The 21,276-nt window shown below is 55.1% G+C and overlaps 1 protein-coding gene across 1 annotated transcript; it reads right to left on the reverse strand.

Annotated features, from left to right (window-relative positions):
* Nucleotides 1-1,334: 1,334 nt before the first annotated feature.
* Nucleotides 1,335-11,984, reverse strand: REN (renin). Its single transcript, XM_025855256.2, has 9 exons — nucleotides 11,855-11,984; nucleotides 8,616-8,766; nucleotides 7,931-8,054; nucleotides 7,211-7,329; nucleotides 6,029-6,225; nucleotides 3,671-3,790; nucleotides 3,142-3,286; nucleotides 2,776-2,874; nucleotides 1,335-1,682 (listed from the first exon to the last, which is right to left on the reverse strand). The coding sequence occupies exons 1-9, from the start codon at nucleotides 11,950-11,952 to the stop codon at nucleotides 1,521-1,523; spliced, it is 1,215 nt and encodes a 404-aa protein (XP_025711041.1). The 5' UTR covers nucleotides 11,953-11,984; the 3' UTR covers nucleotides 1,335-1,520.
* Between the last annotated feature and the right edge of the window lie 9,292 nt (nucleotides 11,985-21,276).

A 21,276-nucleotide genomic window follows, 5' to 3' on the forward strand; every position in this document is an offset into this window, starting at 1 on the left:
CTTCAGGAACCTCTCAACCACAAGGCCCCTATCATTATTGCCTTCCAGAATCCAGCTCTGCCCAGCGGAACTTCTGTGATAGTGGAGACGTTCTATATCCGTGCTGCCCAGCGCAGTGGCCACTAGCTACATGTGATTGTCCAGCACTTGAAATATGGCTAGTGTGACATTTGACTTAATTTTAAGGTAAACAGCTATATGTGGCTATGATATTGGGACAGCTCAGGAGATGATGGGGAAGCCTGCCTATTTAAGGTCACGGAGCCCCAGGATATCGAGCTGGAAAGGACACGGACTCCAACTCTGCCTTTTTGCAGTGAGGAAATAAAGCCAGGCTGGCAAGAGAACTTAGAAAATGGGGCAGGGGGTCCAAGGCTGGGATCCAGGGTCCTGAACACGGGCTCATGCCCTTGGCTCTGCTCAGGGACCCTGCAGACAACTCCTGCCTTTGGGAATCTGCCCTAGAGGAGCCCCTGGGTCCCACACAATCCCAAGGGGTGGCAGTTCTAGAGGTATGAAGTTTGCTGGGGGCCTGGTTGGCCACTCCGTGCTTTGCCCCTTTTTGGTCAAAAGAGGGGTGAACAGCTACCACGAAGGGGGACAGCGTCCATGGCTTCAGGTTGGTGCTTTCATTCCCAACATATACACCCCATGCCGCTAACCCGAGGAGGAAGAGTGGGAGAAGACTTCGAGTCCCTGTCGAGTCCCATGTCTGTGCGAGGGGGGACAGCAGTGTGTGGCTGTGTGCTTGTGCATGTGGGCCCCTTGCTAGGGTGTGTGCGGCTCCGTACCCGAGAAAATACGCCTGCATGGGATCAGGTGCCCCAGTCATATGGGCTGGCTTCTAATCTTGACTTTACACATTTCGACGAGCCATCTTGGTCAAATGCCTTCCATCCTCTGAGGCTCCGTTTCCCCACATGTACAAAGGGAGTATCAGTCAGATCCCTGGTGTTCCACATTTTCAGGTGATGGTGTCTTAGATTGCACGTGTAAATGGTGATGTGGGCCAGGGGGTTAGGGGGTTGGCCAGGCATGGAAGGCAGGGTGGAGCCTGAGCTTGAGGCTGGCTTCTACCAGCTAGGAGCATCTTTCTGACCCACGGTCTACGGTCAAGGCGTTAGCCCAGGTCCTGCAGGGGCTGGAGGGAACACGGAGCTGGCTCTGCGTGTAAGCAACTCCACCAGAGCGGGGCTGAACGGCATCATCCCTGCACGCAGGAACCTGTGTGTGCAGGTGAGTAGTTTGTCATTGTGTCCCATTCCTGTCTGCACAGGATCCACGGCTGCCTCTTGTCTCAGACCCCAGTGAACCCAGGGGCAACAGGGTTGTGAACATGAAGTCTTTATTCTGTTTGTTCTCAAAGCAGGGAAGAGCTGGTGCTGGAGGCAGGGCGAGAGTCCGGGAGGAGCTCCACACCCCATGCCCCTGTGCGAGGGCACAGGCAGGGGAGTGTCCCAGAGGGTGCTCTAGCTCCGAGCTAGGGCCAAAGGGAGGGCCCACCTGGGCAGCAGAGGACCTCAGCGGGCCAGGGCAAAGCCAATGCGATTGTTATGCCGGTCAAACTCCGTGTAGAACTTGCGGATGAAGCTGGCCCCCAGGACCCAGAGAGGCCCGGTCGGCGGCGGGACATCCAGACCATGGAGGGCCAGCGTGCACAGGTCATCATTGCCATAGGGATCCTGGCAGGAAGCAAGAGGGTTTCCCCCACTGCCCGCCACATTACTTTTCTCCTTTCCCCTTGCCCGACCCCAGCAGCTATCCTCAGCAATATCCTCCCTTCCTCCCCCATCTACTCCGGCCTCTCTTGCTCTTTCAACCCATCATGCATCCTCCTGGATGCAGGTACTGAGCTAGACACTGGGCAAGTAATACATCAGGCACAGTGCTACCTTCAAGAGCTTACAGTCTGGCAGAACTTCTGACCCTAGGCAAGTTATTTAGCTGCCCTAAGTCTATTGAGTATAAAAGAGGGATAAGAGTAGAGGAGCATAGCATTACTGGGGGCAGTTGCCAAGAAGATGGAGACAAGGGGATGAGCACAGTGATTCCCAAACTTGGCTGCACGTTGGAATCCCCTGGGGAGTTGTGAAAAAAAACACTGATGCCCAGGCTCCACCCCCAGAGGTTCTGATTTAATAGGTATGGGATGTGGCTTGTTACTGGGATTTTTAAGGACTTACTTATTGATTTATTTATTTATTTATGAGAGAGAGAGAGAGAGAGAGAGAGAGAGAGAGAGAGAGAGCACGCGCGCACGCACAAGATGGGCACAGGGAGAGGGAAGGACAATCTCAAGCAGACTCTGTGCTCAGCGTGGAGCCTGATACAGGGCTCAATCTCACAACTCCAAGATATGACCCTGAGATCATGACCCCAAGCCGAAACCAAGAGTCAGACGCTTAACCAACTGCACCACCCAGGTGCCCCTTGTTACTGGGATTTTTTTTTATTTTATTTAAAGATTTTATTTATTTATTCATGAGAGACAGAGAGAGAGAGAGAGAGAGGCAGAGGGAGAAGCAGGCTCCCAAGGAGCAGGGACCCTGGTGTGGGACTCGATTCCAGGACCCTGGGATCATGACCTGAGCCGAAGGCAGACGCTTAACCATCTGAGCCACCCAGGCGCCCGTGACTGGGATTTTTAAAGCTTCCAGGTGACTCTAACATGTAGCTAAGTTTGAGAACCACTGATGTGGCATAAGGCCTGGTCCATTTTAGAGGGCCCCTGCCCGCCTGTCCTCTCTGTTATTGAGGGGCAGCTTGGAGCCTCACCTGTAACACGTAGTCTGCGCTGGTAAGTGTGTAAGCTCTGCCTCCAAGGCGGAAGGAGATGTCGGGGAGCGTAGGCACCTGGTTACAGTTCACGACATACTGAGGGGAAGGCAGAGGGAGCCCCGTTGAGTGCAGGAAGTCCCCCAGCAGACACAGCCCCGTGCCTGCGGCTGGACCCCTCTACTGGAGGGGGCTGGGCACACGGCCTACCCCCTCTGGGGGATAAGCCACACATGGGAAGAGTGAGCAGAGAGGAGAAGGCCCAGAATGGCCCCATTTGGGACCTACAGCTTCTGGCGTAATTCTGGGGCCCGGACAAGGTGGTGCTCCCCCGCTTCTGGTGCCCCTGCTACCCCAGCTTCTTACTTCATTTGTGCTCAGCTCCTTGGCCCCCAGGGTGTCCATGAGCAGCCTCAGGGAGCTGGTGGGACCCGAGATGTACGATGCACCGGTATCGACCACTACCATGCAGCCCTCTTCACAGACCACGGTGGCCGACCTCACAGACACCCTGGGGGAGGCCAGTCGGAGCGTCAGACAGACAGCAGGCTGATGGGACACCACCAGGCTGCATAGCTTCCCTGAGTGAGGCCGGTGACAGGAGGCCATGCTGGTGGTCCTGGGATGCACTGGAGGATGGGAAGGCGTGCGCTGGAGGAGGAGAGGTGCTGTCCCCTCCCCCAGCACGTGGCCTGGTGACCCGCTGCCTCCTCTCAGTGGACTCCCTCCCCTCTGCTCTTCATATCTCCATGTTCCCCAGCCCTGGACAGAGAGCTCAGAGAGCAAATGTTGGCTGTGCCTCAGGAGAGAGGACAAGATAGTAAGGCTGCCCCTTCCCACCCCCACCCCCAGCAGCAGCATTTTTGGAGAGCAGGGAGAGTTGAGCGTTCCTGACCCTTTCATTTTGATCTGCCAGGAGCCAGTCTGGCTGACGCTCACGTAGTGGAAATTGCCTTGGTAATACTGGGGGTCGCTGCCTCCCAAGACAAGCTCTCCTCCGAGCAAGTGGGAATCCCTAGAGGAGAGATCACAGCTCCTGAAGACCCATAACCTGGAGACCCAGCACCCCAGCAACAAGGGAAGTTGAGCAAGGGGACGGCGTGGGGCAGAGGAGGGCGGGAAGGGTGGCAGGGCTGGGAAGCTGCAGGAACACTGCTTCTCCACCTTTCTCGCGCCTCCCCAAGCCCAACCGGACGGTTCAGCTGCACCCGATCGAGCACCCCCACCCCCCAGAGAAGGGTCCGGCACCAGGACAGTGAGTAGAAGGCAAGATGAGTGTTGGCCACACCCTCACTTGGGTTTGGGGAGCTGCAGGTTGAGCCAATGCATGGGTCGGGGGGGCTCTTGAGGACCTGTGGGGTGAGGGTGGGTAAGGGGCAGGAGGCGAACTGAAAGGAGGGGCGGACAGCTTCGGCATCGGGCAGAGCCTGGGCCTGCGGAGGCGAGTTGGACTTGGTGCTGGCGTATGTGAATCTGGACCCGATGTTCAGGAGGGTCAGGGCCATGTGGGGGCAGGGGCTCAGCTCCTTACTTGGAATTTCTGCGGAGAAAGAGACACAGCAGAGAGGAGGCCTATGTTTCCGCGGAGCCTCACCAGCCTCTTCTTGGGCAGGGTGGGCATTATGCCCTCTTTTTACCTTTTAGGTGAAGTCACTTGCCTGAGGTCACGCAAGGGGTGGGTGGGGTGAGCGGAGCCAGGCTCCTGGTGCCCCTTCCACAGCTGACCCCCTTGCCTTCCTCTCCTCCCTGCTGCACAACACCCCCACCCAGCTCAGGGCCTACCCTGGGGGGTGGGTTTCCCCCGTGCATGTGCGGAATGGGGTTCTCCAGCATACGTGTGCGTGGGGCTTTGGCACACGCTATGTGGGCACGTGCACATCACTGCCCTTGTACAGAGACACATGTGCAAACACCAGCCACCTCTGCCCCACTCCCAACACTTCAAGATCCCTCTGGGGTTCCCTCCTTCTTGTCCCAGGGTCAAGGAAGAGGCAGGCCCTCTTCTCAACAAGGCTCTTCTTCCTGCCTGTGGGATTCTCCTGCCTCCCGTGGCCTCCAGGCTCCTGTGCCCTCAAGGATCTTCTCCTGTCTTCCACAGTTTCAATCTCTTGCTTTCCATTGACTTCTTCCTCCACCTTCAAGCAAGCTCGGGCCTCCCCTAGCATTTCCAAACACCCACCCTTCTCTCTGCTTCTCCCTGCATCTCCACCTGCACCCCCTTCCTGACATTTCCTTCCCTGTCGCATCTCTCAGGGCATTCTACATCTGCCCTCACCTCCTAACACCCTCATCTACCTCTCAACTGCTGGTCCTCTGGCCATGTTCCACCTCTAAAACAGCTCTGTCAGAGACTGCCCCGGACACGGGGCCCATCGGTGGGCTGTGCTCAATGCCTTGCATTTTCTTTTCTCCTTTTTACCTTTATGATTTCTCTGGGCCCTGACCCTCCCCTCCACTAGCCTTATGTTCCTTCCCTTAGGATCCCTCATGTCCAGCTCTTACTGTCTTTCCAAACCCAGCAGCCTGGGGCAGATTACAGCCTGTTCAGCAGCCGACAAGGGCTGCCTCCAGGCCGGCTGAGCTCCACATAAGCTCAGCCCAGAGTGGAGAGACACCTATGGGTTTCAGCCCTCACCCCGCTCCCTGTTGCTGCTCATCATGTTGTGATGTTTCTTGTCTTCCTTCCAGACCGTAGGCTCTCTGAGTGAAGGGACTCTGTCTTGTACACCGTGTTCATGGCTGCACCCCAGAACCTCCCACCGTGCTTGGCACATAAGCACCCAATATTTGTTGAATCAATGAGGGAGCAAATAAATGAAGGCATTGATGAATGAATGAAGTCAGCTTTCTGTGTGAGCGGGTCATGGGCCCCTCACAGTAATGCTTTACTTCCCATTACCCCCACCCTGCATTTTCCTCTTGTTCTAGAGCAGGGCTAAGAGAACTTTCTATAATGATGGAAATGTTCTATATCTCTACTACCCAGTATGTAGCCACTAGTCATGTGGCTGCTGAGCACTGGAAATGTGGCCAGTGTGACTCAGGAATTGAATTTTTTAAAAATTTTAATTAATTTAAATGTAAGTGATGGTTTCCATATCGGGTAGTGGAGCTCTGCATATGGACTGAATACCACCTAATCATAAACACATCAAAATTCCAGTCCCAACTCTCCTCCTGCTCTCCCAGCAATTCAGCCTCTTCCCCCGCCCCCCCCCCCGCCCCGCCTCTGCCCCTGGAGTCCCAGGCTCACCTGCTGTAGTAGACGGAGAAGACATCCTCCTTTAGCACCCCCTGGGAGAGGATATGATCAAAGACGGGGGTGACCCCGCCAACAGCCTGTGCGGGGAAGCCCATGCCCAGAACCCCATCAAACTTGGCCAGCATGAAGGGGATCAGGGGCAGCTCTGTGACCTCTCCAAACGTCTGTGTCACTGTGATGCCGCCCACCTGTGGGAGGAAGGACCAGAGGAGACCAAGGCTACTGCCCTGTTCCTGCCCAGGGTCTAGTCTAGGGCCCACATGCCCTAGGGTGGAGCGATCCGGGATGAGACCATTTCGTCAATCCCTGCCCCTCACCACCACATATCCTCTCTTCTAATACTCATGCGGGCTGTGGGGGTCCAGAGAGAACCGGGATGGCCCCGGGACTGGGAGGGGCAGAGGCTGAGGGGGCGAGACTGCCAGGAAGTAACAGAAAAGGCTCCAGGAGCTCCCACACGCCTCCCCAGGGGCCCAGCTTCTACACGGGCAGGACTGGGCCTCCGTTCCCCAGCCCCACTGTGGGTAAGGATTTCTTCAGCCCAGCCAGGCTTTCTCCCCCGGTTTCACAGACAAGGGGAGGGTAAGGACTCCCACTGATTTGCTCTCGCGTTCCACGTGTACCCTGCCATAACTCTGACAGCAGAAGCTGGAGAAACCCCAGAATGAGAGGGTCAGGTGCAAACCAAATGAAAAAAAAAAAAACAAACCAAGCCCTGGCCTTAATCCCAAACTTTAACCTCAGCTGTGACCTTAAAACCTATGCCTGACCCTAAAACTAACTCTGACCCTTATGTCACCAGTACCGCTGACCCTGCCTCGGACCCCGATTTCAGTCTGGGGTCTGGTTAAGAAAAGCCCAGTCAGAGCTGGGTGGCCTCAGGCAGGTTAGCCGACTCCAGGCTGCAGGGCTCAGGACGAGCTCTCCCGTGTGCTCGATGTAAAAGGCTCCCTAAATCACCCAGCGTGGAGCCAGGAGCTCAGGTTTGCTGTGTCCCAGGCACTGCAGCTTTGCCTCACCAGCCTCTGGCAGGCGGCGGGGCAGGGTTCTTCCCCTCCCCAGGCTCCAAGGTGAGCTGAACTGTACCCTCCTCAAGTATGGGCCCTCAGGTGGCAGGAGATGTTTGGGGACAGGAAGGGCAGGGGTCCGATGACCTGGGGCACTCCCACTTACAGTCACCATGTCCTGGCTCAGGAAGCCTTTGACCTTCCCAGTTCCATAGTGGATGGTGAATGCTGTCCCGTTCTCCATGTAGCTGGAGGATTCCGAGGAGTCATAGAGGCTGTGAATCTCTGGCAGAGGGACACAGGCTCAGGTCTGTCCAAGAGAGGCCTGGACAGGGGGGCTTGGAGGCAGGTGCCTTGGGCGTATGGTCCTGGTGGTTGAGGGCTTAGGTGCAGGGGTGGGGTGGCCCTGAGGCTGGAGGCTTGAAAATGTGTTTCATCAATCAAGGACTGTGTTTCTTGGGCCCCTGTCAGGTGTCCATTATCTGTGAGAATTTTGTCTCAAATGAAGCATTTCAAAGTAATTTCTAATACAGGGATGAAGAAAAGACTCTGGTCCCAGTAAGCACTCACTAAGAGGTTGTTGACTAAGGAAAGGGGTAGGAGACCCTAAGTGTCTGGGTGGGTCTGAGAATTCAGTCCTCTCCCAATCACAGGAAAGGGGAGAAATGGCCTTGTGGGTGGGCTGGGGACTCTTCCTGCTTGCCATTTTCCCTGGGTGGTCATATCAGGAAAATGGGGGAATTTTCATCTCTCCTTCCGGGACAGTGGGAACAGGGGCAGAGAGGAGATAGCTCTGAGGGTGGCAGAGGGCGTGAGGCAGGACTGGCCAGGCATGGAGGGGGCTGGGGGAGAGGAGCCACAGGCCGTGCAGAGACGGGGGGCTTACCACAGGCCGTGTAGAGCGGGCTGCACTTGGTGGAGGGCACCCAGAGGTTGGCCGAACCCGTGTCAAAGATGACTTTGAAGGTCTGGGGTGGGGTGCCTATGCCAATCTCGCCATAGTACTGGGTCTGTGGGCGGGGGGAGGAAAGAGGCGGCTGAAGGGGCTTAGGAGCCCTGGGGTTTTGCCTGATACCCCCTCTGGCACTTGGGGTGAGATGGGGGTAGATCACACAGCCTCTCTGGGTTTCCATGTTCTGGCAGGGCCTGCGTGGAAGGCTGAGCACCATCCTAGGACTTCCCAGGAAGTGACACAAGAGGGCAAAATAAAAATACTGAAAATGAAACAGGGAGGTGCCCTACCTCTAGAGGGTCTGCTGACGTGATCAGCAGTCAAGCTGTGCGTCGCCCAGTCACAGAAACCTGCCCCCGAGGTCACGTACCCGTCCTGCCCACCGGGGACACCTCAGCTCGAGGCCCAGAGCCTGGCTTCCTGCGTTCCCAACCTAACTCTGCCTCTGGGCTCCTTTTTGCCCTCTGTGCTTCCGCCTTCCCAGCTCTGAAATGGGAATTTTATAGGTTTCCTAGTGTGTCTCAGCAACGCTGTCAGAGACAGCGTGGAAAGAGCACAGAAAGCCTTGGGCCCAAGAGAGAAAGGAGACGGAGGAGCAAGGCCGCAGCCAGGCACTCACATCCAGGTAGTTGGTGAGGACCACGGGGGAGGTGCTGTTGCCAAAGGAGAATCTCTTGGCGAACTGACTCCACTCAGCACCAAGCCTGGCCACATCCACGCCTCGCTCCTTCAGGCTTTCCCGGATGGAGGGCATTTTCTTCAGGAAGATCCTGGTCCAGGGTGAAGGAGGGAAAAACCAGAAGAGCTCTGCACTCCCCCATAATAATGGTGGGGTCCCCGAAGCTTCTAGGACAACTCTCCCTAACCTCGCCCAGGCACCGAAGCATCGCTCTTGGGCTCTAAGGCCTCTCAAGGAGGATTTGCAAGCCTCCTCGAGCCAACCGCACTGGAATTAAATAATAATCCTCAATGCACTTCCTTCTGTCTGATTTTGATCCCTATCACTACAAAGCCGTTTGTGCGTTCCTTCTTTCATGCCATACTTACATGCTGAACACTTACTCTCCGCCCGCACTGCCCTGGATGCTGGAGATAGAAAGCTAAAGATCATCGCTGCCTTCAGGGAGCTCCAGCAGGCGAGGAGCCCGAGGAGGAAGAGGAGGACACCCGGCAAAGGACATTCCCTCTAGGAGGACGACGGGCGCGCGCGCTCCCTTCAAGGCTGGGCCGGGGGAGGCAGTGCCGCAGGAGGCCTGTAGGTGGCAGCAGGCACCCACAGCAGCCTGCAGGGGCTCCAGATGCCAGGCCTGGGCTGCCGGCGGGAGCAGGGGGTGGGGTGGGGAGAGCAGCCAGCGTCCCCAGAGGGCCTGTGCCCCCTGCCCTTGGAAAGATGTGCCTTCTTGAGCCTGAGTCCCAGTCCTTCAGCTTCTTTCCCTGACACCTGCCTCTCGCCTTTGGGAGACAGAATTAAAGACACTGGGGGTGGGGGGTAAAGCAGACCGAGCTGCCCCCTGGTGAGCACCAAACACCACACTCGCCCCCACGTAGCCCTCATGAGGCCATCGTCCCCCCTCTATGATGAGGAAGCAGAGGTTCGCAGGGATGTGGTGACTCAGAAAGGATGCAGCTTGGATTCGAAGCAGTGTGTCTAGTCATGTTCCCCAGAGAGCGTCCCCAGGGCTCCCATGTGAAGGCTCTCCAAGGAAGCCTTGGGGGGGGGGTGTCCCTAGCTGTTGGCCAGGGGGTCCCGGGATTGCAGCCCAATTTATGGGGAAACTATCTTCCTTTCTAGCTGCTCGCCTACTTACAGTGTCCTTTCCCGCTCATGCCCGGCGCTCCCGGACCCCATCATGCCCACGGACCCCAATGCAGCTTTCCTGCTAGCCACGGTCCTATCTTAATGGACATGACTTGTTATAGTCATGTCACCGTTTACTGCTCACAGAGTAGTTTCACAATTATGATCTTATTCTCAGCCATCCCATGGGGTGGGTGATTATTCCCATTTTACAGACAGGAAAATGGAGGGGCAGAGAAGGCCTGATCCCAAAGAGGGTGCATTCTCTACCACTTACTCCGAACAGCCTCTGCTCTGGACCTTTGCTTTTACCGCTCCCTTTCACAAGTCCCTTCCCCCCACACCCCCCCTCTTCTGCGTCCCCCCCTGCTTTCTTCCCCCCCCCCCGGGCGCTCACCGCAGGCACAGTACGCACAACCTCATTCATGGAGGCAGTGCTGTCTGGTGCTGAGGACGCGGCAGGTGTGGGCACAGGCTTAAATCCCTTATTACTGTGTGATTCGGATCAACTTACCTAACCTCTCTGGGCCTTTTGTGCGCCCCATGAACTCCTCTATGAAATCAATGTGCAGATCAAACAAGTTGCCCACTGCTCAATAAATGGAAAGTGTGTGTGCGCAAGAGGCTAGGAAAGCACCTTGAGAATGGGGTCCTGTGTTCAGATCTCCCAAAGTGCCTTGCATGGCCCTGTGCACATAGTAGGTGGCAACATTTTGCGTTTCAAAAAGCCTCTTTCTCCACTCCTGGCCCAACTCCTTCTTCTTTTGTTTTTAAAGAGAACAAGGGAGAATGTTTTTACTTTGCTCTGCCTTTACCCTGGGGGGGGGGTGCGGTGTGCTGCGCCCAGGCACACTCTCACCCCACACCCCTACCCTAGCAGTTACCCTCTGGGAGCCTCTCACAAGTGACCTCCCTGAGCGTCAGGGGTCCTCACCTGTAAAATGGGACTGCTGGTTTGTTGGGAAGAGGATCTGAGATACGTGGAAAGATCCTGTGAAATCCTAGGCATTTTACAGGCTTAGCAACTATAATAGCCATTGTTGAAACCTATCCTCCTCCGGGCACCTGGCTGGCTTAGTCTTTAGAACATGTGACTCTTGATCTCAGAGTTGTGAGTTCAAGCCCCACGTGGGGTGTAGAGATTCCTTAAAAGTGAGCTTTTTAAAAAAAACAAAACACCCCACCCTGCCTTTTTACCTTGAGGTCTTCCGGTTGCCCCTGCCCTCCCCACCTGAAACCCTTTCTCCTCGAGGCCCTCATCCTCATCCTTCTCCCGCCTCTGCAGCCTTAATGAACCTGGTGAACTTAATGAGCCCAGTTCCCACAGGGCCTGGCCCTGGATGGGGCTGCTAGTTCGGTCTTCCTCCTCCCTCCTCTGGGCTGCCTTAAGCCTTTCTTTTAACACCGGTGACGATGCAGCCTATAGGACTAACACCAGCTGGCTTTTCCTGCATGTTGGTATCACGCTGAGAGCTTTACACACGTTATCTCATTAAATCTTCAAAGCAGATCTGTGAAATAGGTGCTGTTATTATCTCTGTTTTAAAAACGGTAAACCAAGCCCTCTAGGGGTTAAGTAACTTCCCCGGGCTTTCAGAGCTAGTCAGGTCTGCTGCCGGGGCAGGATTTATTTGTTTTATTTTATTTTATTTTTTGCTGGGGCAGGATTTAAACCAAGACAATGTAACTCTAGAAGACTTGTATTCAACCACTATATATATTGTTCTTCCTTGGTAGGCCTCCCCATAGCACCCCCTCCTTAATAATTAGGCTGTGAGCTCCTTGAGAACAAGGGGTAGGTCTTAATCATCCCCACAATGCCTCGCCTGGTGATCTGTGCAGGAGCAAAAGCTTTGGGCAGAGATCAAATGACATGACTTTTCGGCCTGGGTCGTGTGCCGCTGTTGGCCATAGGACACTGGCGAGTCACCTCTCTGAATGGGATGCACCTCCCTGCCCAGCTGGTCGTGAGGACTATATGACACCCCCTATCTGGAAGCCAGGGGTGTCAGGAAGGTGGGAACCCCCATGCCCCCCGCCAGCCTCGCAGCCTGAGTTACCGTCCATAGGCGCCAGTATCTGCAGGGAGACCGCAGGCGAAGGTGCCCCAGAGCACCAGCAGGAGTCCCCAGCGAGGCGTTCTGCTCCTTCGGTCCATGCTTGGCCTGGGTGCTCGGCTCTCTCTGGGATCCCCTGAAGCCTTGTGGCTCCCAGAGCCCTTCTCCTTTTATAAGCTCCACACTTGGGATGGTCGTGATTTTGCTCGGCCTGGATTTATGATCCTGGGGCAGATGGAGGGCAGCCAGTAATAAATCCCCCCAGGGGATGGGGCTAGGTGGGTGAAGGGTGACCAGGGTTCGACGTAGAGCCGAGGAACCAGGGGAAGAAGGGCTGTGGGAAAGCAATACTGTGCCCCATGACACAAGCGACCCCATCTCGGCCTGGCCCTGTGACCCCCGACTAGGCAGAGGCTGATGAGAAACGGCCATGTTCAGGAACATGGTCAGGGCCCAGACAGGCGAAAAACGTAGGTTTCCCGCCTCCCAGCCAGACTCCCCACTCCATAGCCTTCAAGCTCCATCCTCTGCCTTAACCCTGGCTGTGTCACCGACTGGCCTCTCCCATGCTGCGTCTCAGTTCCCTTCTGGAACCTGGGTGACTCTTCTGTGGGAGAGCCAGACCTGGGGCCCCTGGGTCTGGTCTCCCAACTCCTCCTTCCCTTCCAGCTTGGCCCTGAGTCCCTTCCAGGCCCTGTCTCTGCCGCCTTCCTTTTTCCTTGTAGTTCACAGTCTGGGCCAGCTCTCCGTACACACAACTGGCCCCTAAATCCCAGGATCGGTGCTATTTATTCAGTCTCCGATGTCTTCTCCCGGCTGCTCCCTGCTCATTCTTCCGCGTGCATTTCAAATATCACCACCTGCTCCAGGCAGCCGGCCCTGATTCAGCTTGGAACCGACTGCCTTCTGCTGTGGGCTTCCACTGAGCGATGCGATCCCTTCTAGGAGAGCGCGGACCTCAGCTGTCCCCTATCAGAGTTACCTCTATAGACGTGTGTCTGTCTGCCTCTTGCCCAAAGAGGTGCTTAGCACTTATCAAATGAGTGAACTGGGGAACTGGCTCTAGGCTCATTGTTGGGGACCTGGATTCTGGTTTTGACTCTACCACGAACTTGCTATGTGACGTTAGGCCCCTCTCTTCCCCTCTCTGGGCCTCAGTCCTTAAATCTGTAGCACGAGACAGGGCTGGATGGGCCCAAGGGTGCCAGACACTCTAATGTTCTGTTCTTTGCCTCCAGGTTGCTGCTTTCTGCACCAGCTGGGAGCAGTGAAGACTTAGAGGAGATGGGGTGCTGGTGCGGCTCAGTAGGTAGAGCATCTGATCCTTGATCTCAGGGTGGTGAGTTCAAGCCCCCCTTTGGTCGTGGAGCCTACTTAAAAGAAAAAAAAAAAGACTTAGAGGAGCTAATCTCTGTTACTAACGTTGGCTAATGAATATGTTTGGTCCTCTGAGATTTTTTTTTTAAAGATTTTTTAATTTATTTATTGAGAGAGAGAGAGAATGGCAGAGAGAGAGCATGAGAGGGAAGAAGGTCAGAGGGAGAAGCAGGCTCCCCGCTAAGCAGGGAGCCTGATGCGGAACTCGATCCCGGGACTCCAGGATCACGACCTGAGCCAAAGGCAGTCGCTTAACCAACTGAGCCACCCAGGCGCCCCTGTCCTCTGAGATTTTAACACTCTCACCAAATGATGGGAGGATCTGGTGTTTCCTGGTGTAGACTCTTACTGGAGAACTTTCAGGCACTGTGGCTGGCACTGAGGGAAGTATCTGGGGGCAGGGGAAAACTTTTTTAAACCCCTCAGAGTTGGGGATCTGTCTTGTCAGATTGAAATAATATTTATTAAGCATTCTTATAGGTCTTGGTGCTCTTCATTCATTAGACAATATTCATCAAGCATTTGTTATTTGTCCGATGCTTTTCTAGACGCCGGGATTGCAAAGGTGACAAAAATAAATAACATTTCCACTCTCGTGGATCCCACATGTGTAAGAGAGATAGATTATCATCACAACATAAATATAAAATAATGATGATGGCCAGTAAGTTAGGGGGCTCCAGGAAGGCATCTCCAAAGAAACGACACTTGAGTTGTGATCTGAAGACCACGTAGGCAGGCAATGAATAGCTGGAGAGGGAAAGAAATGGAGTCCCGATGGGGGCAGCATGTGCAAAGGCCCTGTGGTGAGAAGAAGCACGATGAGAATAAGGGCCAAAAGAAAGCCAGTGTGGCTAGACAGAGAGCAGAGGAAGTGGGGCAAGAGAAGGGATGGGAGGCAGAGGGTGGGAAGAGCGAATGCTTGCTGAATGCTTCTTATGTGCCAGATGCCATCCTCAGTGCCTAATGCATTCAACTCTCATTAACAAACCGCAGGAGGTGGTTCCCTTATTATTCCATTTTATAGATGAGGAAACAGATACGGGAGGATTCAGAAAGGAACTTGCCGAGGGTCACACTGACAATAAGTAAGTGATGTAGTCAGCCTGTAAGCTTAGGTGGTATGTCCCGGAACTCATCACACATTTGACTCGAGTATCAAACCACAAAAGTTCTTGAGCTCCGTACTCTGTTTACCTGACGAGCACAAGGGGTAAACAGGTGAAGAAAGGAATGATGATGTAACCAGATGTGTTTTGCAAAGACATGGTAGCTACAGTGTGGCTTAGCAGGGACTTTAGAATGGTCCAGAATCATGTGGCATATGCCAATTAGCCACCGCCACAGAACTAGGTTGGATCAGGGGAGGTGGGCATGGTGGAGATGAAAAAGATTGGATGGCTTTGAGAAAAATTCAGGAAATAAAATTGGGTGATGGACGGGATATGGGATGTGAAGGAGAGGGAGGTTTCTGGATGCCTGGTGATACTGAGGGTGCAGGGGAAGAGAATCAGGATTCCAGAAGGGAAAGAGAGCTGGGAAGACTATGAGTTTGAGGACCTGTTGAGTGTGGGGTTCCTTTGAAATATCCTAGGTGGAAGGGGGCGGGGAGAAAAAAAAAAACTGTCCCAAGTATGACGTGAAATGGCAGGTGCACGTGTGGACAGGGGTGAGAGATTTATGTGTTATTTGCAATTGCTCATTAATGTCACAGATGTGAATAAAATTAGCCAGGGGCAAAGCAAAGAGCCAGGAAGCCTCAGACTCCAGGTTTCATGGGTCAGCGGTAGAAGAAGAGCCTGCACAGGAGACCACAAAGAAGACAGAGAGGCAGAAGGAAACCATTAGGTGTCTTTGGAGCCGAGGAGAGCCCTTAAGGAGGGATAGTGAGGGGCGCCTGGGTGGCTCAGTCGTTGGGCGTCTGCCTTCGGCTCAGATCATGATCCCAGGGTCCTGGGATCGAGCCCTGCATCGAGCCCCGCATCGGGCTCTCTGCTCCGCGGGAAGCCTGCTTCTTCCTCTCCCACTCCCCCTGCTTGTGTTCCTGCTCTCGCTGTCTCTCTCTCTCTCTCTGTCAAACACATAAATAAAATCATAAAAAAAAAAAAAAAAAAAAAGGAGGGATAGTGAGCAATGGTTGGTGCCGCTCCAAGGTCAGGCAAGACATGGGTTAAAATGTAGACAGGTTGGGATGCCTGGGTGGCTCAGCCGGTTAAGCATCTGCCTTCGGCTCAGGTCCTGATCCCAGGCTCCTGGGATCGAGTCCCACATCGGGCTCCCTGCTCAGCAGGGAGTCTACTTCTCCCTCTGCCTGCTGCTCCCCCTGCTTGTGCTCTCTCTGACAAATAAATAAGATCTTTTAAAAAAAAAATGTAGACAGGTGGCCATGGGGGCTGTTAATGGGAGCGGTTTTGGTGATGCAGAGGTCTGGGAATCCAGACAGGGATGGTGGAAGAGTGACGGGAAATAGGGAGAGGAAGGTAATATAGCACACAGGCCGCCGTTTTGAGAAGATGCGGATAAGGAAGGAGGAAGAAGTCATGGCTGCAGGAGAATGAGGACCAGGTGAGGGGGTTTCTCTCTCCTTTCCCCTGCCTGCCCCTCTCCCTCCTTCCTTTCGAATGGTGGGAGGGAGTTGAATATATTTGAAGGCCTAGAAAGGACTCGGTGGAGAGGAGGGATAATCACCACCGTAAGGCCCCTGCGCGGGTGGGAGTAGGGAAGACGGGCAGGCAGGGCACGTGCCCGTAGTCATTAACCTGCCAGGTCCTGGAAGCCGAGGGCCTTTCTGTGCGGTGACTGCTACCTTCTCAGACAAGCAGGGAGCAAGGACCTCTGCCGAGACTTGGGGCCAGATGGAGTTTGGAGGCATGAGGGACATGGAGGAGGCTTGAGATAGTTATAGAAAGTGAGAAGGGGCTGACTAGGGAAACTGAGCGGGTTTCTGGGAGGAAGGAGGACATTTAATGGCTGGAGATCACGCCTTCGCAGGAAGCGAGTCTGCCCTCTTCTGTGCCTCCCTGCTCCCCACCACAGTGCTTGGCCGCTCGGGCACGGACACGGGGACAGTGTGTGGCTGGCTTCATCCGGGCCTGGGGTGGTGTCAGGTGTGGTGATCAAAGAGGAGGGACAAAGGGATTTAGGATCCTGGCAAAAATGGTATCGGATGATAGAGTGTGGCCCAGAAGGGGGATGTGGGAAAGAAGGACCGCACAGGACAGATGGATGAACGGGAAGGGAGCAGGGGACTGCGGGCGAACAAAGGGCTGGGGGTGGGAACGGCCGAAGCCTAAAGCTGGCAGACAAAGAGCTGGTCAAGAGTGGGATGTTTGAGAGAGTCTTTTTCAAGGTAGAGCAGTGACAAGTGGTGGCAAAGCCAGAGCAGGATGCGGGGGTGAGGTCCTTGGCAGGAGGGCACTCAAGGAGGCGAGAGGCCAAGGTGCTGGCCAGGTCACCGTCTGCGTGGATGGTGATGTCATCCAGAAGGATCGCAGAGGGCACAGGGTGGAGGAAGGCTGTAAGTCAGAAGCCAAAGTCTTTGATAAATGAGGGGGCGGGACCTGCACCTCCGGAAATGACAGCAATGAGTGAGCGGGGGAGGGGAAGGTCCGACGCAAAAAGCAAGGGCCTGGAGGGAGAAGTGTCTCCTCCCAATGTCCACGTCAGCCCTGGGAGGCGAATGGACCCGTATTCCTCTAACACAGGAGGAAACCAAGACCTAGGGGCTATGTAATGGGTCCTAACTCGTAACCGGTGCAGAGTGGGGCCCCGCATCTCCCCTGCGCCATATCCTGTGTTCCACGGGGGGGCCAGCCGCCAAGGGGTCGGGGGTCCCGCCCCAGAATCTCACTTCTCCCCACCCTGAGGTGCTCTGCTGATGGAGGATCAGTCGGGGATTTCAGGAGGGGGACTGAAGAGTGAGATGGTCTCCCTTCCCGCCCGAGACCCTGACAAGCCTGTGACCTGCCCTGGCCAGTGCAGGCGACTGACCCCTCCCTCCCTGGCCCCTCCCCAAGCCCCAGAGCAGAAGGAGCATGAGGGTGGGCGGGGGGGGGGGGGGGCGGAGAGCAAATGGCGAGATGGAGTCAGCCCTGAGGCTACCCCTGAATGCGAGTGACCCCAGTCCTCTTTATGGAGCACCTGCCCTGCGCCATGAACTATTTTCTATTCTCTCGGCAGCCCGAGGAAGGGGGTGCTCTGGTACCCACTGTTCAGATGAGGAAGCCGGGGCTTCAGAGAGCTCAGGGAGGGGTGAGCTGAGCGCTCGGCCCGTCACTCCTGGCCCCTCTATGTGGCTGTGGGTGTCAGACATGCCTGGCAGAGCCATGGGATTCAAAAGAGGGGGTGCTGAGCTGTGGCCACATGGTAGGGAGCGCTGCCACCTCACGGTGATTTCGGGGTGGGGGAGCTCTTTGAAGCCCAGCTGCAGCTTAGACATCTGGCGGCGGCGGCGGTGACAGCTTGGGGCAGCAGGGTCCTCAAGTACATTTTAGGTTGACAGGACTCTTCTGTGGCAAAGGCAGGGCTGGGGTTCCAGCTCACAGGCCTGGGTGCCCTATGGCCCTAGGCACTCTCCAACCAAACGCCACCAGCAGTGGGACACAGGTGTGGATAAGAAGTGGGGATAACCCACCGGAGGGCAGCTCTGAGATGGAGGAGAGGCCTCCCAGGAGGTGGGCGGACAGGCCAGGTGAGGCCTCAGCTCCCAAGAGGGCGGCAGGGCCCGGAAGTAACTGTTTCTGGTTTCCCGGGGTCACTGAGGCTCAGAGGCTGGGACAGAGACGGCTGTTCCTTGCCCTTTTCCCGGCTCCCCTCAGTCCCCCTTCTGAACTCCTAGGCCAGGGAGCCTGACTCCAGGGACCAGGTGCCAGATCCAAGCGGGACGTTTCGTGGCCTGGAGTGGGAATGAGCAAGGATCCTGAGGTTTCCTGGAGGGTTCTCCAGGCGCGGCGGCTAAGCCAGGAGAGAAAGCCCTGGAAGGATCATCTCAGGGAAGCAGAGCCAGACCTATTCAGCCCCACAGTGCAGAACTGAGGCCCTGGGGGGAGGAGTGGCAGGGAGAAAGAACCCGGGTTTAGTTGGCTTCCAAGGCAGAACCGTCTAGCAGTTGGCACTGCTCAACGAGAGCGAGTGCCCTGCTGGGAGGCACGCTCTGACCCTGGGATCTAGGCTCTAGGACCCCTGATCTGGGATTTAGGATTCCGTGTGACCGGACCTGTGACTCTACCATTGTCTTGGGGATAATCCAGAGGAAGATGGCTTTACCGCGGGCATCTCTCCTCTCTGCCCTGTGGCTCTGCAGGGCTGTGGGCTGTGGGATGGGAGGGAGAGTGGTCAGGACCCTTATTGGGCTACCTCCCAAGCCCCCGTCAGCCCAGGGTCCACTTTTTCTCACAGAGGCTCCCCAGGATCCCACATCTAGGCCCCAGGCTGCGTCACCTCGAGGTCGGGGGTCATGGAGCTGGTGGAGGCCGAGGGAAGGGTTATTTTGCACCTGCCCTTTCCCAGTGGGGCAGAGCCCAGACGTGAGAACCCGTCAGGGGAAGCATAAATCCAGCCCGAGCCTGGCCCTCCGGTCAGATCCCACGGCCGTGTGTGCGCTGTGGGGTCGGGGCTTCCGGAGGCCAGGTCTCTCTCAGGAGACAAGGGGTGCCCAGGGTTTCTCTAAAAATGGCCCCAAACCCCACTTTGCTCCATGATATGGATCCCAAGGAGATTCGGGTGTTGTGACCAAGGCTGGGAGTGCTGAGCCGGAGGCTGAGGATGGAGGGAGAAAGACTGGCCGCTCCAAGAGCCTGATTTATGCTGCTTGGAGCCGGGCTTGGATTTATCCCTGGCCATCGTTGGTTTAGTGGGAAACTCTTGCCATGACCACTGCCCCGGGGAAGCGGGTAAAGAAGTGGAAATTGACCTTACTGAGCCTTCGAGCTGGGGAGATAAACATCTTCAGACCGGTCCTGCTTCTGTCCATTAAGAGCGAACAGGGAAGCTGGAGAAAAGATTTAAAAACGGCCATGTCTTTCTTCCACCTGACCTCCTGCACGCATCGCGCTGGACTCCCCAATACTGGAGGGCCCCAGCTGGCTGCTCGGAGGAATTTTTCAATCAGATGGGGGCACTGAGCTCAGCAGCTATGAGCAGCTGGGGCCTTGAGAGGGAAAGAAAGACCCAGAATGGAGTTTAATAACCAGCCCAGGCTGCCATGTGTGGGCAGGTCCTCCAGGAGTAATTACTCGGGGAGCTCTGGGGGAGGCACCCGGGCTCGGACCAGAGCCTCGGATCTGCGGGGCAGGGGTGGAGAGAATCAACTATCCTTCTCTGTTTGTTCTGGGGACCTTGGAGGAACAGGAACTCAGCCACGGGGTTGGGGTGATCCCAACCTGAGGCCTGCTCAGGTGATGACCCAGGAAAATGGAAGGCAGGTCACACAGGTCTTGGGAGCTTTGGGGGCCTGAGGGGAAGAGAGGACTGGCAAGGGAGATCCTGAGATGAGATGCTCCCAGGGTCGTGGGACCAGACACCAAACCCTGAGGCACAAAAGCGAGACACATGAGAAACCGCTTTCCCCCAAATGGCAACGGAGGTCTGTAAAGAAGCCTAAACTGGAAGATCCCTTTGCCAGAGGAGGGCGTGCCAGTGAAGCGGCTCAGTGGAGGGAGGGGGTGGGGACGGTGGTGGTGATGCAGGCCATGTGTCTGACGGATGGTGTTTGTGCGCGGATGTATCACCAGCAGGAGGATAGCTGGGGTGGGGCAGGGCTGTTAGGGAACGATATCCCAAGAACACACTTCCTAGAAAATCCACCTCTTCCTTTCTCTCTCCTTCCCTCCTGTTTTTCCTTTCTTCCATCTATTTTTTTTTTTTAAGTAAGCTCTACACCCAACGTGGGGCTTGAATTCACAACCTCAAGATCAAGAGTCACATGCTCTACCAACTGAGCCAGCCATCTCTTACTTTTTATCGGAAAAATAAGTACTCTAGGGGCGCCTGGGTGGCTCAGTGGTTAAGCGTCTGCCTTCGGCTCAGGTCATGATTCCAGGTCCTGGGATCGAGCCCCGCATCGGGCTCCCTGCTCGGCGGGATGCCTGCTTCTGAACCCTCTCCCACTCCCCCTGCTTGTGTTCCCTCTCTGGCTGTGTTTCTCTCTGTCAAATAAATAAATAAAATCTTTCAAAAAAAAGAAAAAGAAAAGAAAAATAAGTACTCTTAGTTTAAAAAAAAAAAAAACCAATAGAACTAAAAGGCTGATAATGAAACCTAGCAGTCACTAGTCCTGCCCCAGCCCCCAGCCCCCTTACTGCCCCCTTGCTGCCCACCCCCCAGCTCCCAGCCCCCAGTCCTGCTGCACAGAGGCAACACCTTTTAAAAATTTTTTTTAAAAGATTTTATTTATTTATTTGAGAGAGAGAGAGAGAGCAGGGGTGGGGGGGAGAGGTAGAGGGAGAAGCAGACACCCTGCTGAGCAGGGAGGCCAACGCAAGGCTCGATCCCAGGACCTCGATCATGACCAGAGCCAAAGGCAGACATTTAACCGGCTGAGACACCCAGGCGCCCCAGGGCAACACCTTTGGACTCTCTGGGCCATTTGCTATTGTTCATCATTTATACTTCCCAAGGTTATGCTTATCCTTCCATTTCTTAATTTTTCAATCTCATACATTATTTATTGATCTCCTTTCATGGCAGATGAAGATTTCTCTCTCTCATACTCCACCCCTTCGATTCTGGCAAAATCAGAAGTCAGTATTTACATTATTGTAATTCAATTATTGTTCACAGTGTATAATGTAATTTCTTCCATATGTAATTTTTTTTTTGCTTTTCATTAAGTTCATCACTGAAAACCCCTTCGTCTTCTCTCCACTCCTTGTTTTCCTATGAGCCTGTGAATTCTGTCCGGATCGTCCAAACCCCCTTCTCTGCCTGGTGCCCGGTTCACGTACCGTTCAGTGGGATTTTCTCCTGGAAGTCTGTTCCCAGGCTAGCTGCACACTATCCTTTTTTTTTTTTTTTTTTTTTTTGGGGGGGCGGGGGGGGGGGGGGGGGGG

This window comes from Callorhinus ursinus, unplaced genomic scaffold (assembly GCF_003265705.2).
Source record: "Callorhinus ursinus isolate GAN/ISIS: 27379988/994484 unplaced genomic scaffold, GSC_fseal_2.0 scaffold57, whole genome shotgun sequence".
NCBI classification, from domain to species: domain Eukaryota; kingdom Metazoa; phylum Chordata; class Mammalia; order Carnivora; family Otariidae; genus Callorhinus; species Callorhinus ursinus.

What these genes read in the sequence shown, in the direction of transcription:
- REN (XM_025855256.2), bottom strand. Translation starts at nt 11,952, where the DNA reads ATGGACCGAAGGAGCAGAACGCCTCGCTGGGGACTCCTGCTGGTGCTC. An exon ending in CCCGCTCTACACGGCCTGTG is followed by an intron (nt 7,330 to 7,930) that starts GTAAGCCCCCCG and finishes TCCCTCTGCCAG; the next exon opens with AGATTCACAGCCTCTATGAC. An exon ending in AGGAGCTGAGCACAAATGAA is followed by an intron (nt 2,875 to 3,141) that starts GTAAGAAGCTGG and finishes CCTTCCCCTCAG; the next exon opens with TATGTCGTGAACTGTAACCA.